Below are 20,173 nucleotides of genomic sequence, written 5' to 3'. Positions count from 1 at the left end.
TGCTTCAGCATCCCCAGAGACTTAGAAAACATTTCTTTGGGGAGGTTGCAAAACATTGCTTCCTCTTTTATTCTCATCACCCCCATTATGGTACAAAGCAACAGACGACAAAATCACATCAGCGACTGTAAGGGGCTGAAAGCTTAAAAATCTCTCCAGCTCCCGAATCCTTATTCATTCCACCTGTTTGTAAATCCACACCAACACAATAACACAAACCCGCTGCTGATGGCGGGGTGTGTGTGTGTGTGGGGGGGGGGGGTGTCAATTAATGGTTTGGAGTCTTTTTATTCTTCTACCTAAACGTGGGGCGGGGGAGGAGGGTGATACAAAACAATGGATACTGAGGGGCTGGGGGGGGGGGGGGGTCGTTTTGTCCTGAAACCTCCAGTGTTGAGTTGGGGGATTGGGGGGGGGGGGGGAGTACTTTTCCTCTATCTCTAAAAGCTACGGTGCAAGAGGTTGCTTGCCATCAGGCATGTCCGACAGAGCAGTCTGAAATGCCTACAACTCGCTTCACCTGGCAACACACCCCAAACCTGCCCGCCGCTCTCCACCGAGGGGAGAGGCGGCGAGGAGAGCGCGGTGGGCTCTGGGGAGGCGGCAAGGAAGGACCCCCCACCCCGTCCCTCTACCGCCGCGCCAGGGACCCCGGCAAGCACTACACGCCCTCCCGGACGCCCACGGTCTCCCTACAGCCCCGACCCGGCGGCTCCGGGAGCCGAGGGGAGCAGGACCGCTCTCCGGGCGCCCCCGGCCCGCGCCCTCGCGCCGGCTCGCCCTCGCCCTCGCCCTCGCCGGGCGCTGTCCCGGCCGCCCGCCCGCCGCCACCGCAGGCCTGGCCCCGGCCGCTGTCAGAGCCGGCCGGCTCGCTCTAGGCGCCCGGCCGCGGTCCCTGCACGGAGAGCCCGGTCCAAGGGCCCAGCCCTCCCGGCGACAGCACCCAGGAAAGCCGCGGCGGCGGCGGCGGCGGCGGCGGCGCCTCCCAGGGCCCCGGCCCCTGGGGCCTCGCCCCGGCCCCGCCGGCTCGCGCCAGTCAGGGCGCGCGGGGCCTCCCCCTACCGACAGCCCGACAGCCCGACCGCCCGACGGGCAGGAAGGGAGGCAGGAAGACCCGACCTACGGACACCCTCCCGCCTCAGCGGCCCCAGGTTACCGTCAGGAGCCCCGATTCCGCCATCCTCCTCGCTCGCCCTCCTTCCTCCTCCTCCTCCTCCTCCTCCTAAGAAGAGACGCTGCCCAACCGCCGCCCCCCGCCCGCCCCTCCCCCACACGCCCCGCCCCGCCCCTCCCCCACTCGCCCCGCCCCGCCCGCCCCGCCACACTTTCGCTCCTACCACCCCGCCCCACCCCTCCGGCGCCGGCCGCTCACGGGCTGGGGAAGCAAGTCAGGCGGGGCTAGGGGAACCGACGCTGCCCAATCAGAACGAGGCACTAGCGCCAGCGACGCTACCCAATCAGAAGCAGCCATCGGCTTCGGCTTTCCTCGCCCCGCCCTTCCCCTCTCCGCGGCTCCTCCACGCCCTCTCCCGCCCGCGGGGCGCCGCGAGCTCGCCCGGTCACCGAGTAAGCCTCCAGCGGGGTAGAGACAACACCCAATAGGAAGGTACCGTTGAAGCCACAGCAGCCATAACTGATAATGGCAGCGGGAGTTTACGGACCTCCCGTCTCCTGTGTGACGTAGTTTTCCCTTCGTCCCCCTCCGTTGCCCTGGCAACAGCTAAGCGGTCTGGGAAGAGAAGCATCTGTAAGTAGACCCAAAATGGGACCAAAGGTGACCAGACATCCCATGTTAGGCCAGTTAATTAATATTCCGGACTAGCTGCCTGGGATGGGGCCGAGGAGGGAGCAGGTGTCCCGGCCCTTCGTTTGCGGGACGTCTGGTCACTTACCTATGTGGACCAGAGTTTAGGGCTCCGAAAATCCCTGTCCTGCCCGGAAGTTGCGTTTGGCACTTCTGAATGGGGTCAAGGCGGAAGAGTGGGAATCGCGTGCGCCCCCGGGGCCCCGAGAGTGCCCATTTCGACTGGAGTCGCGAAGTGATGTGGGTGTCCCTGGGCCTCCCCCGCCTGAGATGCAGGCCTGGGCCCGACGGTCCCTGGGAGACAGAGCGCCGCGGAGGCGAGCGGGGCCGTGAGTTGCTTCCGCTGGAAGCAGCTTTTCTTTCCGGGCTGGCCCGGCGGCGGCCCGCCCTCCCTCCGCCTCTCTGTGGGGCGAGGCCGCCCCACCGGCCCCCTCGCCCAGCTGCAGCCAGCCCTCTCCGGAGGGGCCAGGGCGCGGGCCTCAGGGCGGAGCCCTTAACTCCCGCTCCAAGCTCCTGACCACGCCTCCGCAAATTCCTATGAAGTACTTTCACCTCCTGACCTTTGGAGGACGAAGAATTAGGGAGCTTGAAGAAATCATTTTCCATTCCTAGCTAAAAAGGAAAAGGAGGTCCCTATCATGGCAGCAACACTTCTCTAAGTCTTATATCCCCGCCTCCTTCATATTTTGAATTTTCTCCCTTTTTTTCCTCCTCTCTTGAGGATCTGTAAGCACTGATTGCAGTTCTGGATGAAGGTTTACATCCGAATTCTGCATGTCTGCGGTTTATTAAAGAATTTAATGCTTGTGAATATATAACTACAGTATTTGTATATGTGATGCTTTACAAGAGTTGTCACTCACTATCTCATGTAGTTCCTTCTCTAGACTTGAGTAAAAAATTGTCAGTCATTTTGGTGATACCGGGTTGGATGCCTAAAACTGCAAAGGAAAAAGACCAGGAGAACTTTCAGGTAAATTGAAAATCGGTTTTACCCAGCCAGTCAACAACAAGGGTGCAAACCTACCTTCTTAATTTCTACTTCCTTAGTACTCATATCCCAGCCAAAATGAACTACTCGTTTCTTCCTATGTTAATCTCTGAAGCACCTACATTTTGTGATTCTGTATGCATGTCCTGGTTATCGTTGGAGGTGTTTCCAGATTCTCCCCAGCAGGAAGTAATTTTCTGAGCTTACTTAGCACTTTTAGTACCTCTTATATGACCTCTATTTTATATATGAGTTGCTTATGTCCTTAGTTTCACTACTATGTTTATGCCTAAATAGAATGGTTTGTATCAGGTTCATCTTCCTGTCATTTTACCCTGCACGTGGTATTTTGGTAAGTGTTTACTAAAAGATTGAATTTTGAGATGTCTCCTGGATGCCCAAGATATTGCCAGCAAAGTTTTTTAGAACTTCAGTTTATCAGAAATTCAGCATGGTCCCTACTACTTAACCTTTCTTCGGCTTCCCCTCTGAAGACTTGCCAACATGAGCTACTCCCCCAATTTTTTATTAAAATAAATATTTAAAAAGTTGAAAAAATACAATAAACATTCATATACCCTTCACCTAGATCCAACAGTTGTTAACATTTTGTCATATTTATTTCATCCCTTCTCACACACATTTTCATTGTCATTGAACCATTTGGGAATAGATTGCAGACACCTAATGTTAAGTAGATGCCCTAAAATTTCCAGCATGTATTTCCCAAGAATTATAAAGTTCTCCTGCAAAACACAGTATCATTATCACAACTAAGGAAATTAATAATTCTGTACTATTTAAAATCTATTATGTAAATTTTTCCATTTGACCCAAGAATATCTTTTCTTCCACTCCCCTGGCAAAGAAAGAATTAGGATCCAGTCAAGGTTCCTATATTGTACTTGGATATTGTAACTCTTTAGCCTTAATGTAGAATAGTTCCCTCATTCTTTTTTTTTTTTTTTTCCTTGTTACACTGGCATTTTGAAGAGTTCAGGCCAGGGTCTTTGTCTCTTGTAAATCAGAAGTTGGTCTACATACTTGATCAGATTCTACTAAACATTTTTTTCTAGCATACTTTACAGTATTCATACTTTTCCAGTCATGATTAAGCCTTCTCAAATGCAGCTACATCTACCCGTGCCATGAGTTGAATTCATTCCACTTCTCAGCACATACATCTTTCTATGGTGTCTTATAGTTTAGCATTTAATGCTCCTGTATGTGTGGAGTATGCGTTAGTGCCCTGGACTGGCAAGACTGACTACCTACCTTTATTAAATGTTGCTATTTTTCCTACACTTGGAGCTGATGGAATGTAATCTGCAGCAAAGTGTACTGATATCACCATAGTTTTTGAGTTTCAACTCCAAGGACTGTTGATGAAAGATGTGTGGGCCCTGCAATTCATCTACAGATGAATACTGATGTTATTAAAGCAGGTATCAAGGCAACTGCTGGCCATCTGGCCACATTTCAATTTAGGAAATGTTATTTTTTCCCCCTGAAATTCTCTTGCAAGTCCTGATTTGTCCTGGTGTTCTGTGATAGCTTTTGGTAACATTCATCGAAGCCTATTAAAATTTGCAAAATCAAAATTATACTTAATGGCACATTAGGAAAATTCTCAGCCCAATGGATGGAGATGTACTTCCAGAATTTGCTTCATAATCATGAGAAAAACTCCCAAAAGTGCCAAGCTCAGTAGTTCTCAGATCCTAGACTTATTTTTTATCATGAGAGATAAGTGCAAGGAAGAAAATGCACTTAAGGGAGCAGAAGGAAATGCTCTGGGAGGGCAGAAATTGAAAGTTAAGTAATGTACTCCATCACTCACTTCTTTTGTGTAGAAGAAATTTTGCTCATGTGCCACTGTGAAATAATTTTAAGTTGACTTCATATTCAAGTAAGGCAAAAGAATATACCAATTAAGACCACAGATTTTAGAATCAGATCTGGGTTTTCGGAACAGGGCCATTCACTAGCTGGTGACTTTGGACAGTTTACTCATTCTATTAATCACCTATTACATGTAGCTATAAAACCCCTTAGGATTGTTGAACAGAATGACTCAACTATATATAAAGTGCGTTACTTAGTGTGTAGCACATGGTATATTATGTGTGTGGTAGTTAATAACTTCTAAAGCAGTCCAATTTGGGCACATGGGCATGAAATATTTATCGAGTAATAATGAATCTAAGACAGTGATTCTCCAAGTTTAATGTGGGGCTCTTAATAAAATAAGCAGAGATTCTGATTCAGAGAGTTTGGGGAAGCCTCCAGAAAAATCTGTTTTTAATAATTGTCCAGGGGATTTTGATGCAGGTGATCTGAGGATCAGATTTTGAGAAACACTGAAGGAATTATCAAATTTTTCTCCTTCCTTGTATACTGTTGAAATAGCTGTATATCTCAGATGCTGGGAATGTAAAAAGTTCTTTTTAAAAATATATATATTTTATTGATTTTTTACAGAGAGGAAGGGAGAGGAATAGAGAGTTAGAAACATTGATGAGAGAGAAACATCTATCACCTGCCTCCTGCACACCCCCTACTGGGAATGTGCCCGCAACCAAGGTACATGCCCTTGACGGGAATCAAACCTGGGACCCTTCAGTCCACAGGCCAATGCTCTATCCACTGAGCCAAACCGGTTAGGGCTAAAAAGTTCTTCAAATACCTTTTTAAAAGGTTAATAATATTTTTAGGACCACTTTCTAGTCCTGAATTTTAAAATGGCAAAAATTATGAGAAAAAGACATTTTGCATGAGTAGGATGTTGTGTCATTTTCTACTAACTTAATAGTAGTGTCTGCTACTGGAGTATACCAGAACCAATGCCATCGTCCAAGTTCACCCAAGAAGAACAGTTCCTGTTCTTAGGCCTAGGCACATTCCAGAAGCTAGACACCACACATTTTATTCTCATGAGTCTGGAGTCATTAGCCAAATTGAAACATGTTGCAACATTTTTCTACCAGCAGATGCCAGATAGCAGAACAGAATAGAATCTACTATGGCTTCCAACTACATGACATATGAAGTTATTTGGCATCTCCAGATGAGCATTATCAAACCAAATTAGGCACCCAGCTAGCATGTGGGCAGCCATTCAGTGAGAGTGAGCATTACTACATTGTGTCTGCTGAAAAACACCTTCTTTTAGGGCTCCCACTTTTACTTTTTTCTCATGTTCACATCCAGAAATCTGCTTTTGAAAATCCTTCTATTAAGTCAATCACAAGTCTTGGGTAAGACAAAAGATAAACATTTTTGCTGTTTTTTCTACCAGTCCTGCTACCCCCAACCACAACCTGGACTAGCCAGATTGAATTTACTTAAAGCAGGAGTGGGGCCGAATAAGGCCTGTGAAATCATTCCGTCTGGCCCTGTGAAGGCAACCACAGGCAGGACTCCAAATTCATTAATCTAGGAGCTTTTTTCATAACAACATAAATATATGTTAAGTGAACTATATTAAGTGAATGATGTTATGAATATCCAAATGGCCCCTGGCAGAAAAAAGATTCCCCACCCCTGACTTAAAGGGAACTAATGTTAAATATTCACAAAAGAAAAATGTCCTGTCCTTTACATAAACAGGATTGCTTCTGATGTCTCTCTCAGTTCCCAGATTTTTTTTCTTTTGCTTCTTAATACACATTAATTATAAAATAGGACAGTTTGGCATATATGTTGCAGTGGCTCTGTATTTTACTGAAGTTGCAAAGTCACATGCCTGTAGCTGCTGGCAGGTAAGGTAAAGAGAACCAATACACTATAGTGGAAACTAGAGAATTCCCCATGCTCATCTAAATGAGGCATCACTTCCCAGCCCTAGCTAAATTTTGCCATGTGGGAATATGGGCCTCGTGTTGCCATATGTGTCAAGAGGAGCTGAAATTTGGACTTTAGGTAAAATATCCTGCTTTTTAAACATTGGTTCAAATAATTTTTAAACATTTAGCAAGCCAGCAAAACATTTAACAAATAGAACCAAGGGCTACCAGTTTATTACCTCTGTGTCTCTTACATGAAAACATGATTGGTACTTTGGTTGAGAATCTCAGAATGCTTAAGCAATGCTTTCTTTTTGCCATATTTCAGGTGCATTTACTTATCTAGTTAGGCAACAGGTGACTTGTCACCTTCATCAGAAATTCAAGATAGGTTCTTACATACACCAAGCTTCTATTCCCTTAATGATAGTTTTGAAGGTTTTCACTTGTGCCGCCAACTTAAAAACTTGTCCATATTTTTTCTACCTTGCACTATATTACGAAATAAGTTTGCTTTATTATATTTTTAAAAATATATTTAAGATTCAAATATCAAAAAGAGATTCTTATACTAAATTGCCTTTGTAATATGAGAATGTATCAGTACAAACTAATAAAATATATACTATATTAAAAAATATATATTTAAGAACACATTTGGCAGCACATGCTCTTGAAAAGTAAATAAGTAAAACTGATTTTAAACAGAAAACACCTTCATATTGTCTTATAGTTACCATTGTGTTGATGAGGACTCAGAGAATGTTTAGTGTTGAAAGATACTTAACTGGAAATCTAGAGCAAATCCTTTATTATAGCAATATGAAAATTAGACCTGGGATAATAAGGGTCAAACAGTATTTCTAAGCACTTTTATATCCACTTTTCACTTAAACTTTGAAACCCAGGACATATACTAAACATGTTTTTTATGAGAAAATCAGACCTCCAGTTGGTTACACAATGTAGTCAAGGTCACACAGCACAAGAGCATCCAGAATACAGTCCTGTACACTATTTAAGGTATAAATGTGATTAGAAAACAAATGAAACAAACTCCAATACAAACTTGTTTTAAATGATAAATTGGATTTTACTGTCGTAACTTATTTAAAATACTTGGAACCCTAGATACTCTGAAGCATTTAAATTCAAACATTTAAAATGGGGTTCTGTACAATTAGGTTAAGCTGGTAAGTTTTAGATAAATTAATGGGTGGAGAAGAATTATGATTGGAGTGGTAGGCACATATGGAGGATAACTACATTGACCTACAGAATGGCTCCTTGGGGCACCTCGCAAAGGTTAAAAATGGATTGAGGAGACTAGTGTGACCTAGGAGGACAGTTTTAAAAACATCTAAATACTGTCCTGAGAATTTTTAGAAACCAAGACTTGGCTTTGGCACCTACAGTATGTTTTAATTTTGATATTTCTGATCCATAGTATATGATGCTTTAACAAGAATTGAATTTGGATTTTAGTAATCTATTCTCTTTCTGTCTGCTCCCTAGATGACTATAGCCTACATTTTCCAGATGCCTAGGTGAAACTAGGTTACAATCTAAAGCTAATAGTCTTGTCCAGCTCTTTAACCCATGATCTTGGGCTTGTCATATGTTCATATGTCTGTGAGAAAAAATATAAAACTTGTAACTTTTAAAGTGCATATTTCTAATTAAGGTTGTGATTTTAAAGTTCCAGTGGCATCTTTTAAAAATAATGCTAATGCTATAAACAAAGCCCACAAATAAAAAGCAGTTTTTCCTGCTAAATTTCTTTCAGAGTGGTATCAAACAGGACAGCTGGAATGCTGACTCCTCAAATTAACGGGAGTGTGTGAGAAGGAAAGACCACGTCCGTTAGAGCCATACATTAGTCTAATTTTGACATAATTCTCAAACTAAAGAGAAAAAAAATGCAGTGCTTTAGTCAGTATTCTGCACTTATATTTGTATAGTGAGATTTATTGTATTTTTTCATTTTATCTTCATCCTCCTTTGCAAAGATAATTAGTAGCTTCAAAACTGCCCATTTCAGCAGAAAATGAAGATCATGTTACTTTAACCTTCATTGGCTTCTACACTCTATAGTCTATTCTCTAATCTATCATCTTAAATGTTGGTGTTCTTGCAATGGGCACCATATTAAATGCATTTGGGGATCTTCAGGCCATTCCCACAGATGCAGCATAGAGAAAACTAAAGAGACCAGGCTTTAGAGTCAGGCTTGAGTTCAAATCCTGTTTCTCTACTCACCAGCTATGTGATGTTGGGTAAGATAGACCTGGTTTGAGTATGTTAAATTTAATTATGTATGAGGGGATGCAATGGAGGGTAAGTAAATGAGTAATTCAATTCAAAAGTTACCTCTTAGGGTAAGAGTTATTTTCAAAATTACTATAGAAATCCCTTTAAATATCTGTGTAGTTAAAATACATGATTTTGTACTAAAACACTATTCTGTTATTCTTACGCAAACTAAAAATTAAGAGCCACTATGATAAACTGTAGGAAAGAAGCTAAAGTAGATTTATAGGCATTGAAAGTATTCTTTAAGATAACTTTTAAGACAATATAGGTGTAAAGGAGTGGACAATTATAAAGTGTTCCTGCTTGCCTGTAGGTTTTTCTTCATTGTTTTTGTCTTTTAAATAAACATGTACTTTTAATTGATTTCAGAGAGGAAGGGAGAGGGGGAGAGAGAGAGAGAAACATCAATGAGAGAGAATCATTGATCAACTGCCTCCTGCACATCCCCCACTAGGAATCAAGCCTGCAACACCGGGCATTTGCCCTGACCTGGAATGGAACTGTGACCTCCTGGTTCATAGGTTGGTGCTCAACTATTGAGCCACATTGGCCGGGTTCATTCTGTTTTATTAATAAGCCTCTATAACTCTAATACATGTCAGTAGGCTATTATTATTCCTGAGTATCTAATTTAAGGACAACACTGTAATGGTATAACAGTAAGAGTCACTGAAATTCACTGAGCTTTTACATGTGCTAAGGACTGGTCTAATGGCTTTACCATGAATTCTCTTATTTAGTAAGCTAAGTCAATGCTATTATAAGCTGAGGCCTAGAAAATTAATTTGTTTAAATGACTAATCTGTCTCCAGATCCTTCTCTTAGACACTACACTATAATCTGATCTCTTTTTACCACCAATCCTACCACGATCTGCCATCTTTCCACATCCTTCTTAGGTGAGATTATATCCATTTGTGTAGCTTCAACTACTGTAGCACTCACTCTGTGGGCCTCCGGTTCTTTTTACTTTCCTTTTGGACTTCCACACTCAGTGGGGCTGAAACTCATTCATGGTCTTTACCCTTCCCTCCTAACCTGTTTCTCCCGTGTTCCCAACTTGCATTAATACCAGCAACCATTCATTCAAACATGTTAGCTTGAAATCTCAGTCATCCTTGATCATTTCCTTATCACCCAAAAGGTGTAGGGGGCATGGGGATTGGATTGGTGATGGAGGTTTAAATCTGAACTTCAAGCTCAGAGGCATGTCGGTCAAGGCTGAGCATGAACTGGCCTCCACCTTGCCAGTCCCACCACAGTACATACACTGAGTTTTGTTTTTCTGTTTTTAATCCTCACCCCAGAATGTTTTCATTGATTTTTCAGAGAGAAAGGAAGGAGGGGAGGAGGGAGACAGAGAAAAACATTCATCAATTGCCTCCTGCATACACTTCAACTGGGGATCAAATCTGCAACTTAGGTATGTGCCCTAGCTGGGACTTAAACCTGCAACCTTTTGGTATATGGGATGATGCTCCAACCAATTGAGCCACCCAGCCAGAACTGGGCTTTTTTTTTTTTTTAATGCTTCTTTCTTTAAACATATTTTTCACTTTGTCTAGAACACCCTCCCCTTGCTACATAACCAGCTCTCTTCATAGTGAACCCCCATTCATCCTTCTGGGACTATTCACAATGTCATGTAGTAATTCTTAAGAGACCAGCCACTGTCACCTATCCTGAGCCAAGTCACTCATGGTTTTGGTTTCTTAAGGCACAGTAGATATGCTTTTATTAAATTTAAACTATGTTCAATTGTATCTATTTATTTACTTGTGTTTCTCCTCCATCTCACCTCCCCCAAATTCCTCAAGGAGAGGAACTGGTTCTTATCCACTGTATCTCCCGCATTTAGTTGTGGCTGGCACATTATAGACATTTAGTAACTTTGTTGAAAGAAAAAATCTGTTTGCATAGGACACATGATCCCAAAGTCTCCTTCTTATATTACATTTATTTTCTACTCTGAAAGAATAATTATCATCACCGAAAACAGCATCCTTTTCAATTCCAGTATTTACATCCAAAACTTAATACCAGATATATAGCCATTAACTTTATTTTTTATGTTCAGTAATCATTTTGTTAATGTGTAATTTGTTTTGATCAATTTTTCACTGATTGTAACAACTCAATCCAGAATATTTTTTAAGTTTTTCATTTATATTTATAAACATTTTTTGTAAAAGTATGATAGGATAATTAAAATGTGTTCAAGGGTGAAAATATATTAAAGTAAAATTAAGTGGAATGGAAATAGAGGTCTAAGGAGAATACAATGTAAAATATCTAGAAAAAGATGGCGACCGGCTGGAAGGTAGGGAGAGAGTGCGAGTGAGGAACCCATAGAGGAGAGTGTAGACGTGTGTGGTGTGTGTGTGTGTGTGAGCTAGGGTCAGTTAGATTCTGCACGTCTTCCAAGGGGCTCCCTAACTGGGCAGTCCTAGACGGCGCAGTCCCGCGCACAAAGCGGACACTTCTCAGCGGCTGGTGCAGACGCGGAGACCACGCCATCTTGGGAAACAGAGCTGCCTGAGACGCGGATCCTGGCTTCTGACACAAACCAGGACCCTGCAGCCACTGGGGACAGAGAACTGCTATCACAGCTTCTGACCAACAAACAAGAATCCAGACTTCTCAGCAGAATTCCGTGAGTCAAAGAGCCTACCCCACTCCCAGCAGGCGCGCGAGCGCCATAGTAACTGATAGACCCGCCCCTCCCCCAAGCTGCTGAACGCTCACAGGCGCGTCCGAGAGCGCAGTAACTGATAGACCCGCCCCTCGCCCAAGCTGCCGAGCTTTGCGCAGGGACGAGCTCCCCACTAGGGAATTTGGCGCGGCACAGGACAGAAGCAGCTCCCGGTCGGGGAAATCTGTCAGTGCGCACAGAGGGCTCCCCTTCGGGGAATTTGGCTTGCGGGTCACAGCTCCCCCTTCTGGGAATCTTAGGGCGTGCACAGAAGGGCTTCCCTTCAGGGAAGTTGGCGCGCAGGACGGACTCCGCCCCCCTTCCGGGACTTTGGGAGAGTGCACCACAGAATCAGCTCACCTTCAGGATTTTAAGAATGTGCGCTCTAGCCGGTTTGGCTCAGTAGAGAGAGCACACACAGGACGCAGCTCCACTTCAGGGAATTTGGCACGCCGGACACAGCTGCCGGGGATCCCTGACTCACAGCGCATTCACACTAAGAGCCAGCGACCCCAATTGTTGGTGCATGCACACACAGGGACCCTGATTCTCAACGAGAAACCTCACAAGGCAACAGAGACTTTGACACTCGAGTCTTGGTGCAGACACAGGGAAACTCTGACTCCTGGCACATCCTAAGGATCTCATTTTCGGCGCATACCAACAGTGTGGTGCAGACAGGGCCCCTGATTCCAAGTGTGCACACGAGACCACACAGAACACTGGGGACACTGACCCTGGGCAAGTCTGGTTCCCACCAACCAAAGGCAGCCACACGTCCTAGTGTCAGAGCACTCCAGTGAAACTCGGGTGGAGCGAAGTCCCCACAGCACACGGCCCAGGTCCACACAAACGGAAACTTGAGCTTTCTGGTAATAGCCAGAATGGGGAAACGAAATATCTCACAGAGGAAAGAAAATGTGGAGTCGCCAAGAAAGGAAATTAGTGAAACTGAAGCTTGCAACATGACCGAAAAGGAGTTCAGAGTAATGGTCGTGGAATTTATACAACGGATGGATGAGAAAATCAACAACTTATGCAAGAATCAGGAAGAAATGAAGAGTGATATAGCTACAATCAAAAACACCATGGAAAGTTTCAACAGTAGACTACAAGAAGCAGAGGACCGAATTAGTGAGTTAGAAGATCAGGTACAGAAACAAGCTCAAGCTGAACAGCAATTGGAGAAAAAAATTAAAAAGCAGGAGGAAAGCCTAAGGGAGCTTCGGGACAACATGAAACGAAGTAACATGCGTATAATAGGGCTGCCAGAAGGACAAGAAGAGCAGCAGGGTTTAGAAAATCTATTTGAAGAAATAATGACAGAAAACTTCCCGGATATGGGAAAGATAAAAGTTACGCAAGTAAAGAGAGTCCCAAGCAGGATCAACCCCAAAAGACCCACACCAAGACATGTCATAATTTCAATGGCAAATATAAATGATAAAGAGAGAATCCTAAAGGCGGCAAGAGAGAGACAGAGAGTTACCTACAAAGGAACACCCATCAGATTGTCAAATGATTACTCATCAGAAACACAACAAGCTAGAAGTGAATGGAAGGAGGTATACAAAGTGTTGCAAAGCAAAGGACTGAATCCAAGAATACTATATCCAGCAAGACTATCAATCAAAATTGAAGGGGAAATCAGGAGCTTTGCAGACAAAAAAAGCCTCAGGGAGTTTATCACCACCAAACCAGCAATGCAAGAATTGCTAAAGGGAATACTGTAAAAAGAAGAAATAAACAGGTAAGAAGGAATACAGACACAAAAATAGATATGACTGCAAACAAATACCTTTCAGTAATAACTTTAAATGTAAACGGACTAAATGCTCCAATCAAAAGACATCGAGTAGCTGAATGGATAAAAAAACACGACCCATGTATATGCTGTCTACAAGAGACCCACCTCAGAACAAGAGACTCACACAGATTGAAAGTGAAGGGATGGAAAAATATCTTTCAGGCAAATGGAAATGAAAAAAAAGCAGGGGTAGCAATACTTATATCTGACAAAATAGACCTCAAAGTAAAATATCTAACTAAAAAAGAAATTCTTTTTTAATGGATGATGGTAGCTATCAAACTACTCTAATACTTAGATTATACTGGGTATACTTTTCAAAGACTGATATAAAAGTTATTTTTAAGTATGCTGGAAATTATATCCTTTAGAACTAAACTTATAACAAATTTATATCAATTTAGAAATATGTAAAAGAGTAGTTTATCTACCTAGTTTTTCAAAATCTGTGGGGGTTATGGAAGCATAAAACTTGAAGGCCACTGATATATAGTCTCAAGCTTCAGGAGCATGCTTTAGTGCTCTTGTCTAGTCCCTCACCTGTAATTTAGTTTGATCACCAAACTAAATCACCCTAGAGATTTTTTAACTTACCCATTCTCTAGGAGAAATTACAAACTAAAGGAACCATGTGGGAAAAGGAAGCAGATTATTTTCTAATTATCCAGACCAAGAGCTTCAAAAAATGATTGACACTGCATTCTCTCTAAGCAGTAAAAATTTAGGTTCTATTAGTGTAAGAGTTTTATGTTTTAAAATGCCTTGACAATCTGTATCAATTTTAACCAGTTAACTACCACGCGTCCAAAATGGGACGATATTGGAATTTCTTCCATGTGTGCTGGAATATTTATGAATTTAAGTTACCATAATTTTCTTTATAAACCCAGAGATGTCACTAACAAGTCTGATTTTAAAATTGGGCGACCAGAGTTGATATGCGAGGTTTGCAGCTATAGACGTGCGTGGCATGTGGGGAAGGTCCGCCGCTTGCATCCAAAGACGCTTATTGCGTACAAAGGTTAAAGTCTGGCATGGTATTCCATATGATTCCATTGTATGGCTATTCCATAATGTAACCTTTGACATATTGGTGAACATTTATCCATTTATCCATTGCTCAACATTTTATCAATGCAGTGCTTTAATGAACATTGTTCTTCTTACATCTTTATCCACCCCTGCTTTGTTTCTTTAGGGCTTATTATTTTTAGAATGTTTGGGTCAAAGAAAATGTACGTATTAAGTTTTCGTAAATACTACAAAATATTGGTAGCTACTATAAAATATCCTTCTAAAAGAAATCTACCAACAAACCCACCGAACAACAGAGCGCACCCATTTCTCTTCTCTAACTGCAGATACTATCAGGCTTTTGACTTTTCTTGCAAAAGACATTACACACACACCAAAATGAGAATGATTTTTACCTTAATGAGGCTGTAGTGGTTTTCCTATTTAAATTGCAATGCATGACCCCAGCATTCCTAAATCCCTTTATTTTTTCTATATCATGTACCATTCTCCTAGCATTGTATTATTTCTCTCCCCTTACTCTAGTCTGCAAACTCCAAAAGGGCAAAGTTTTTGTTTTTTGTCTCTTTTGTTCACTAATTACTAGTGCCTGGCACATGGTAGACAGATAATTATTGAGTTAAATGGCGTGGCAATTTTATGGTAAATAATGAATTTCAGCCATAGCTGGCATGTTTCTTCTTTGGCCCATCTGTCTCTGATGTTACACACATCTTCCCAATAAGAAAGTACACTTAGAGCAGCCACAGCTTCTTAGGCCATGTTACACCTAACAGAACACCCAGGTTTGGCTATTAGCAGGCCATCTGGAGGAAATTAATGCTCCTTCCTACTCTGACTCCCTGGGCAGTTGATTATCAAGACAGTGTAGCTTTGCCGATGTGGCCATCCAGCCACCACCATGCTTATTTTAGCCCTTCCCTTCCTGTTTCTCTCCTGCCAATGCCTAAGGGGACCTAGGAACAAGAACCAGACCTAGTAAAGCATTCCATCCAGCCAAGTGATGGCACTAATCTGCCCCACACCGGGCCTTTGGCCCCACACCCTTTCCCATAACAATGGCAGCTTAGTCAAACTGAGAAGTAAGGTTTGGTGGAGCACCAAGTTTCACTGTTTTCCTCCAGCCAGAATTTGGATGTGAAAGAGATATATACCAAAGAAAGCAAAGGACAGTGATTGAATTTTGGGTGGCTGGCATTGCTAACCCATAAAACAGCTAATAAGAGTTTAGTATTGTTCACCCACCAGTTTAGCATTTTGATAAAAGTTTGGTGACAAAAAAATGTTTAGCTGTTATGTATTTCCTTCACATTTATCAACATCTATAGGGTATATTCTCCTTTTCAGTAGCATATGTCAGATTAGGCCCAAAAAGGGCCTAGTGAATGTTTTCATTGATATCTGTAATGGAGACGCTATGTTGTTTTAGTTATATTCAGGCTAATCAGGTATCTAGTATTACTAGCCTTCAACATAACCCACGGGGGCAGGGAGGAGAGGGTAGGGATGATTACTAGGTACCTACCACTGACAGGCCAAAGTGCAAGGAGGAAAGAATGTGGCAGGAGGAACTGTGCATTCTAAGGAAATTGCATATGCAGTTATCTCAGATTCCAGTTAGTGATGAGTTGCTTGCTTTATTCTCTAGTCCATCCCCTATTTCATCTTCACTCCCAGAAAGAGCAGCATAATGGTAAGATTGCTGCTTAGGTGTTCTGGAATAGGAATTTGAATGAGGGGAAGACGCTTGGTGAATGAAGAGTAGGAAGCTTTTATCAGGAACGTCATAGTAGTAGTGGAGTGGGAATAACTAAGCAGCTTCATTTGATTACAACTCATTTGCAGTGGGCGGTTAAGGCAGGCACCAGGCCAGCATCACCACTTTATAAATAATAAATCTTCTGTGGTGGTGATGTTGTGAAAGACACATGGTTAAGGTTGCATCAGCATCAGTATGGCGAAATTCACAAAAAGGGTGGGACTGTCTGGAGAATCACCTGTTTGGAAAGGGATCAGGCTACAAATTACGTCCAGAACACCTTGAATATATAGCATAGCTATAATCTGGGATGTAACAGTGGGAACAAAAGTCATCAGCCAGAGATGGCATATATGCTAGGATATTCACAAAATACTCATATAAGGGTATTCACTGGTATTTAGCATATAGTATTTCTGTACTGAGGAAAATAGCAAACTGAAAGCATACCTCATTTCTGTTCTTCAAGAGCCAATTTCACCTGTTTGCTACTTTCTTACAACTTGAAAGTGTACAGCCAGTAACTGATCCTTAGGATGCCTTTTGCCATTATAGCAAAAGGATTAAAGTAGAAACCAGCTATTGAGAGAAGTAAGAATGTTAAGAAATGTTTACCTCCTACCTCATCCTTTCCCTAATTACCTCTTACCTCCTTCCAAATGGTCATGTACGTCACCCGTCATTCAGGGAAGATGCTATCAGTAAACCAAGATGGCTACACACAAATGCCATTGTTTTCCTCAGCTGACATCTACTAGATAATTATCTTTGTCTAAACAAGTACCAATTTTTCTGACAATTTTTCACTAGGAGGGGGTAAATTTAGAATATGCAGTCTTCCAATTAACACTACTGACCAGTGAAAGTTGACAAGATCTAGATGCTTATATGAACTAGCTCAACCTTGTTTCATTTACAAGATCCACAGGAAATTAAGGGGAAAATTATACGAGGATAGGTAGTTTATTTATAGGAATTTGATTTTACTTCTTAAATTACAATGGAAATGTCTCAAGCAATATGTTGGGAATTCATTCTTGAATAATACTAATAATTGATTTCTTCTTGAAGGAAAAACTATATCCAGCAATTCAGATATGGCAGAAGTGAAGTCCATGTTCCGGGAAGTTCTTCCAAAACAAGGTATTTAAATCACTATTACTTAAGTGATAGGATATAATAGGAACATAACAAGTAATAGGCAGTGTCACATAGTAGGCTCAGTAGCTAAGAATCTGAAACTACTGTGTTCTGTGTCCCACATTTACTGTCCATCAATTGGTTTATTTTTCCCAGTAAAATGATGACAAATGAAGCACTGTTTCTTAAACCTAGAAAGCCTGTTATACTCAAGATTGCAGGTTACAACCAAAATTCTTAATGAAAAAGAGTACTGTAATATACCATAATCTATATCTATAAAAGCCTAAGCGACCCTTACTACTAAACGACTGGAACAACCGGTCGACCAGTCGCTATGACACACACTGACCACCAGGAGGCAGACGCTCAATGCAGGTGGTCAGTGTGCTCCCACAGCCAACTTCCCGCGGCCCCTCCCCCTGTCTGGCCGGCCCCCATCGACCCCTGGTGCTAAACCATTCGTAGAGACCTTCTTCTGGGTCGGGGTTTCAGAGGTAGCAGAGCAGCTCCCTCACTGTGATCTATTGAAAGTCAGCCCTCGACACAACCTTGTGTCTCGCTCCCGTCCTCTCCCTTCCCCAGGGGCCGCCCGCTTGCCGTGGTGGCGGAGGCGAGGGAAGGAGGAGGTGGGGAGGCGGGGCGCTGACAGTGGCATCGGTATCCCTTCCGCACCTGGCCCTGCAACTGTCGCCTCCTCTCCCAACCCCAACTGGGCTGGGACGGGGAACGGGAGGTGGGTGATGGCAGATGTGGCCCCTTTCCCAGGGGGTCCGAGGGCTGGCTCCCTCCTCGGGGCCAGCGGCCAACCTCCCGCGGTCCCTCCCCACCACCTTTGTGCACGAATTTGTGCACCGGGCCTCTAGAATTAAATAAGGTCTGAATCTGGGTAAAAAAAAAACCCTAAATAGTAAGAAATGCTAAAGTTTTCAGTGAAACACTCAGAAATTTGAATATTGGTGTTAAATTAATGCCATACTTCACTATGTAAGTATTTTTAGGCACTATGCATTTCTTCCAAATCTTTTCAACTAAACATTTGACACGAGTTGTGTCTTATATAATTTAGAATTTTAGCTATAAAGTTTGAAACTTGTCTTCCTCATGAACTTCCTAGCATTAAATGCTTTTATGTTTATAAAATTTAGAAATGTTACAGGGGTAGACTATGAGAACAAGAGATTTTCATTAATAATGGGTTAAGTTTTTAGACCTTCATTCTAACTGCAAATCCAAACTGCCAAACAACTGAATTATCTCAATCAAATCCTTATTTCTTTTTAAACTTAGGGCAGTTGTCTGTGGAAGATATAACCACAATGGTGCTGTGTAAACCCAAACTTTTACCCTTAAAATCTCTGACTATGGAAAAACTGGAGAAAATGCAGCAAGCAGCACAAGAAACAATTCGCCAACAAGAAATGGCAGAAAAGGACCAAAAGCAAATGACTCACTGAATAACTTAGCACTTTCTAGCTATTAACAGTAGCTAGAAAATAATCTACCTGTATGCTAAAGTAGTATGTGTTAATAAAACTGATATTCATATAGGTAATATAAAATACCCAAGACTAATGAAACTTGTATGGTTTGTAATGAATATAAGCCATTAACAAAACTAACCCAAATCTTGTGTGTTTTTTTACCCAAGTTTTTAGAACTAGCAATTAAGTTCGTGTTCACCATTACTATTACACGGCTGATAACATTCTTAGGTATAAGTGACTAAATACAACTTTTATATTCAGAGAATTTTTAATGTTTATTAAAAACTGAATTTAGAGATACATTCTAATCTTGCATTAAGTGCTCATGATGGGCTTTTACATTACCTAATTTTTAAAACTTTTTATGAATTTGGTGTGACATATCATGTTTAAGGCTATTTTGCCTTAAACAGATCCTACAAGTCATGACAAAACTCTATTTCTTAAAATAAATTTAAGAAACCCTCACCTGAGCTTTTAATTATACTGATATCAAGGACTTAATGAAATAATGGCTATCTTTATCATCCAGGTATCAAAACCCTAGAAATGGAAAATAACATGGATTTAAAAGAGCCCATGAGATAAACATGAAATTCAATCTGTAGTGTTAGTCCTAAAAGAGTGTACTGAAACCTGTAATGTAATATATTCCCAAAAATACCTTTGTAAATTCTGAATATAATCCTTGGTTGGTTGGCTGCAATCAATAATAGACCATTTAAATTAGCACAGACCTTAAGACCTTCCTACGTAATTAAGGCTCTGCAAAAGAAGTTAGAAATGTGATCATTCTTCAGATAATTATTTATCGGTAGCTACTATTTTCTCAGACACGGAATAAATGCAAAACTTTGAGTCTCTTGAAGAATAATATTTTGAGACATTATTTGGTAATAGAACTTAACTAAAGGCCCTAGCTGGTTTGGCTCTGAAGGGTCTCGGGTTCAATTCCCAGTCAAGGGCATGTACCTGGGTTGCAAATTCAATCTCTGGACCCTAGTAGGTCGGGATGTGTTTGGGAGGCAACCAATTGATGTTTCTCTTATCTCTTTTGCTAATCCCTTCCTTTTCCCTTCCCTTCATCCCTTCCACTCTCTCAAAAATATATAAATAAATAAATGGAAAGAATATCCTTGGGTAAGGATTAACAACAAAAAAAAAGAGAATGATGAAAGGTAATATATATTTTAGAAATTTCATTAGGCTATAGATAAAAACTTTTTTAAAGTGTGAAAGTTAAACAGCCAAATAGGAAACCTGCATTTCCTAAGTATAATAGTAAAAGGAATTATTACTATTGTACTTTTGATATAAAAGTTTGTAAGAAAGTTTAAATTCACTAGGTTCAAATGCACTC

The 20,173-nt window shown here is 41.8% G+C and overlaps 2 protein-coding genes across 5 annotated transcripts in view; one reads left to right on the top strand and one right to left on the bottom strand.

Annotated features, from left to right (window-relative positions):
* Positions 1 to 2,540, bottom strand: part of SHOC2 (SHOC2 leucine rich repeat scaffold protein) — a 54,769-nt gene extending 52,229 nt beyond the window's left edge. The window contains exon 1 of one of the 2 annotated variants that reach the window (XM_079793505.1): positions 1,893 to 2,540. The gene's annotated coding sequence lies outside the window, so the exon portion shown is untranslated. Of the gene's footprint in view, positions 1 to 1,156; positions 1,261 to 1,892 lie in introns of those variants that run through there. The other variant, XM_079793504.1, reaches the window with a different exon arrangement.
* On the top strand, positions 1,449 to 20,136 carry BBIP1 (BBSome interacting protein 1). 3 transcript variants are annotated; one of them, XM_079793511.1, is made up of 5 exons: positions 1,450 to 1,747; positions 2,680 to 2,777; positions 10,223 to 10,316; positions 17,258 to 17,329; positions 18,617 to 20,087. In XM_079793511.1, exons 2-5 carry the CDS (start codon positions 2,736 to 2,738, stop codon positions 18,781 to 18,783), a joined length of 375 nt encoding a protein of 124 aa, XP_079649637.1. In that variant the 5' UTR covers positions 1,450 to 1,747; positions 2,680 to 2,735; the 3' UTR covers positions 18,784 to 20,087. The 3 variants fall into 3 exon arrangements, with proteins under 3 accessions (XP_079649639.1, XP_079649637.1, XP_079649638.1); XM_079793512.1 differs by lacking the exon at positions 10,223 to 10,316 and having other exon boundaries at positions 1,462 to 1,747; positions 18,617 to 20,136; XM_079793513.1 differs by lacking the exons at positions 2,680 to 2,777; positions 10,223 to 10,316 and having other exon boundaries at positions 1,449 to 1,747.
* The last annotated feature ends 37 nt before the right edge of the window (positions 20,137 to 20,173 follow it).

Source organism: Cnephaeus nilssonii, assembly GCF_951640355.1.
Source record: "Cnephaeus nilssonii genome assembly, chromosome: 16".
Lineage (NCBI taxonomy): Eukaryota > Metazoa > Chordata > Mammalia > Chiroptera > Vespertilionidae > Cnephaeus > Cnephaeus nilssonii.
This window is presented reverse-complemented; position numbering and strand designations above follow the sequence as displayed.

Excerpts from the sequence above, each read along its gene's own strand:
- BBIP1 (XM_079793511.1), top strand. The coding sequence starts at position 2,736 with ATGCCTAAAACTGCAAAGGAAAAAGACCAGGAGAACTTTCAG. Across the intron at positions 2,778-10,222 it reads AAGACCAGGAGAACTTTCAG|AGAGAAAGGAAGGAGGGGAG; the intron begins GTAAATTGAAAA and ends TTGATTTTTCAG. Across the intron at positions 17,330-18,616 it reads GGAAGTTCTTCCAAAACAAG|GGCAGTTGTCTGTGGAAGAT; the intron begins GTATTTAAATCA and ends TTTTAAACTTAG.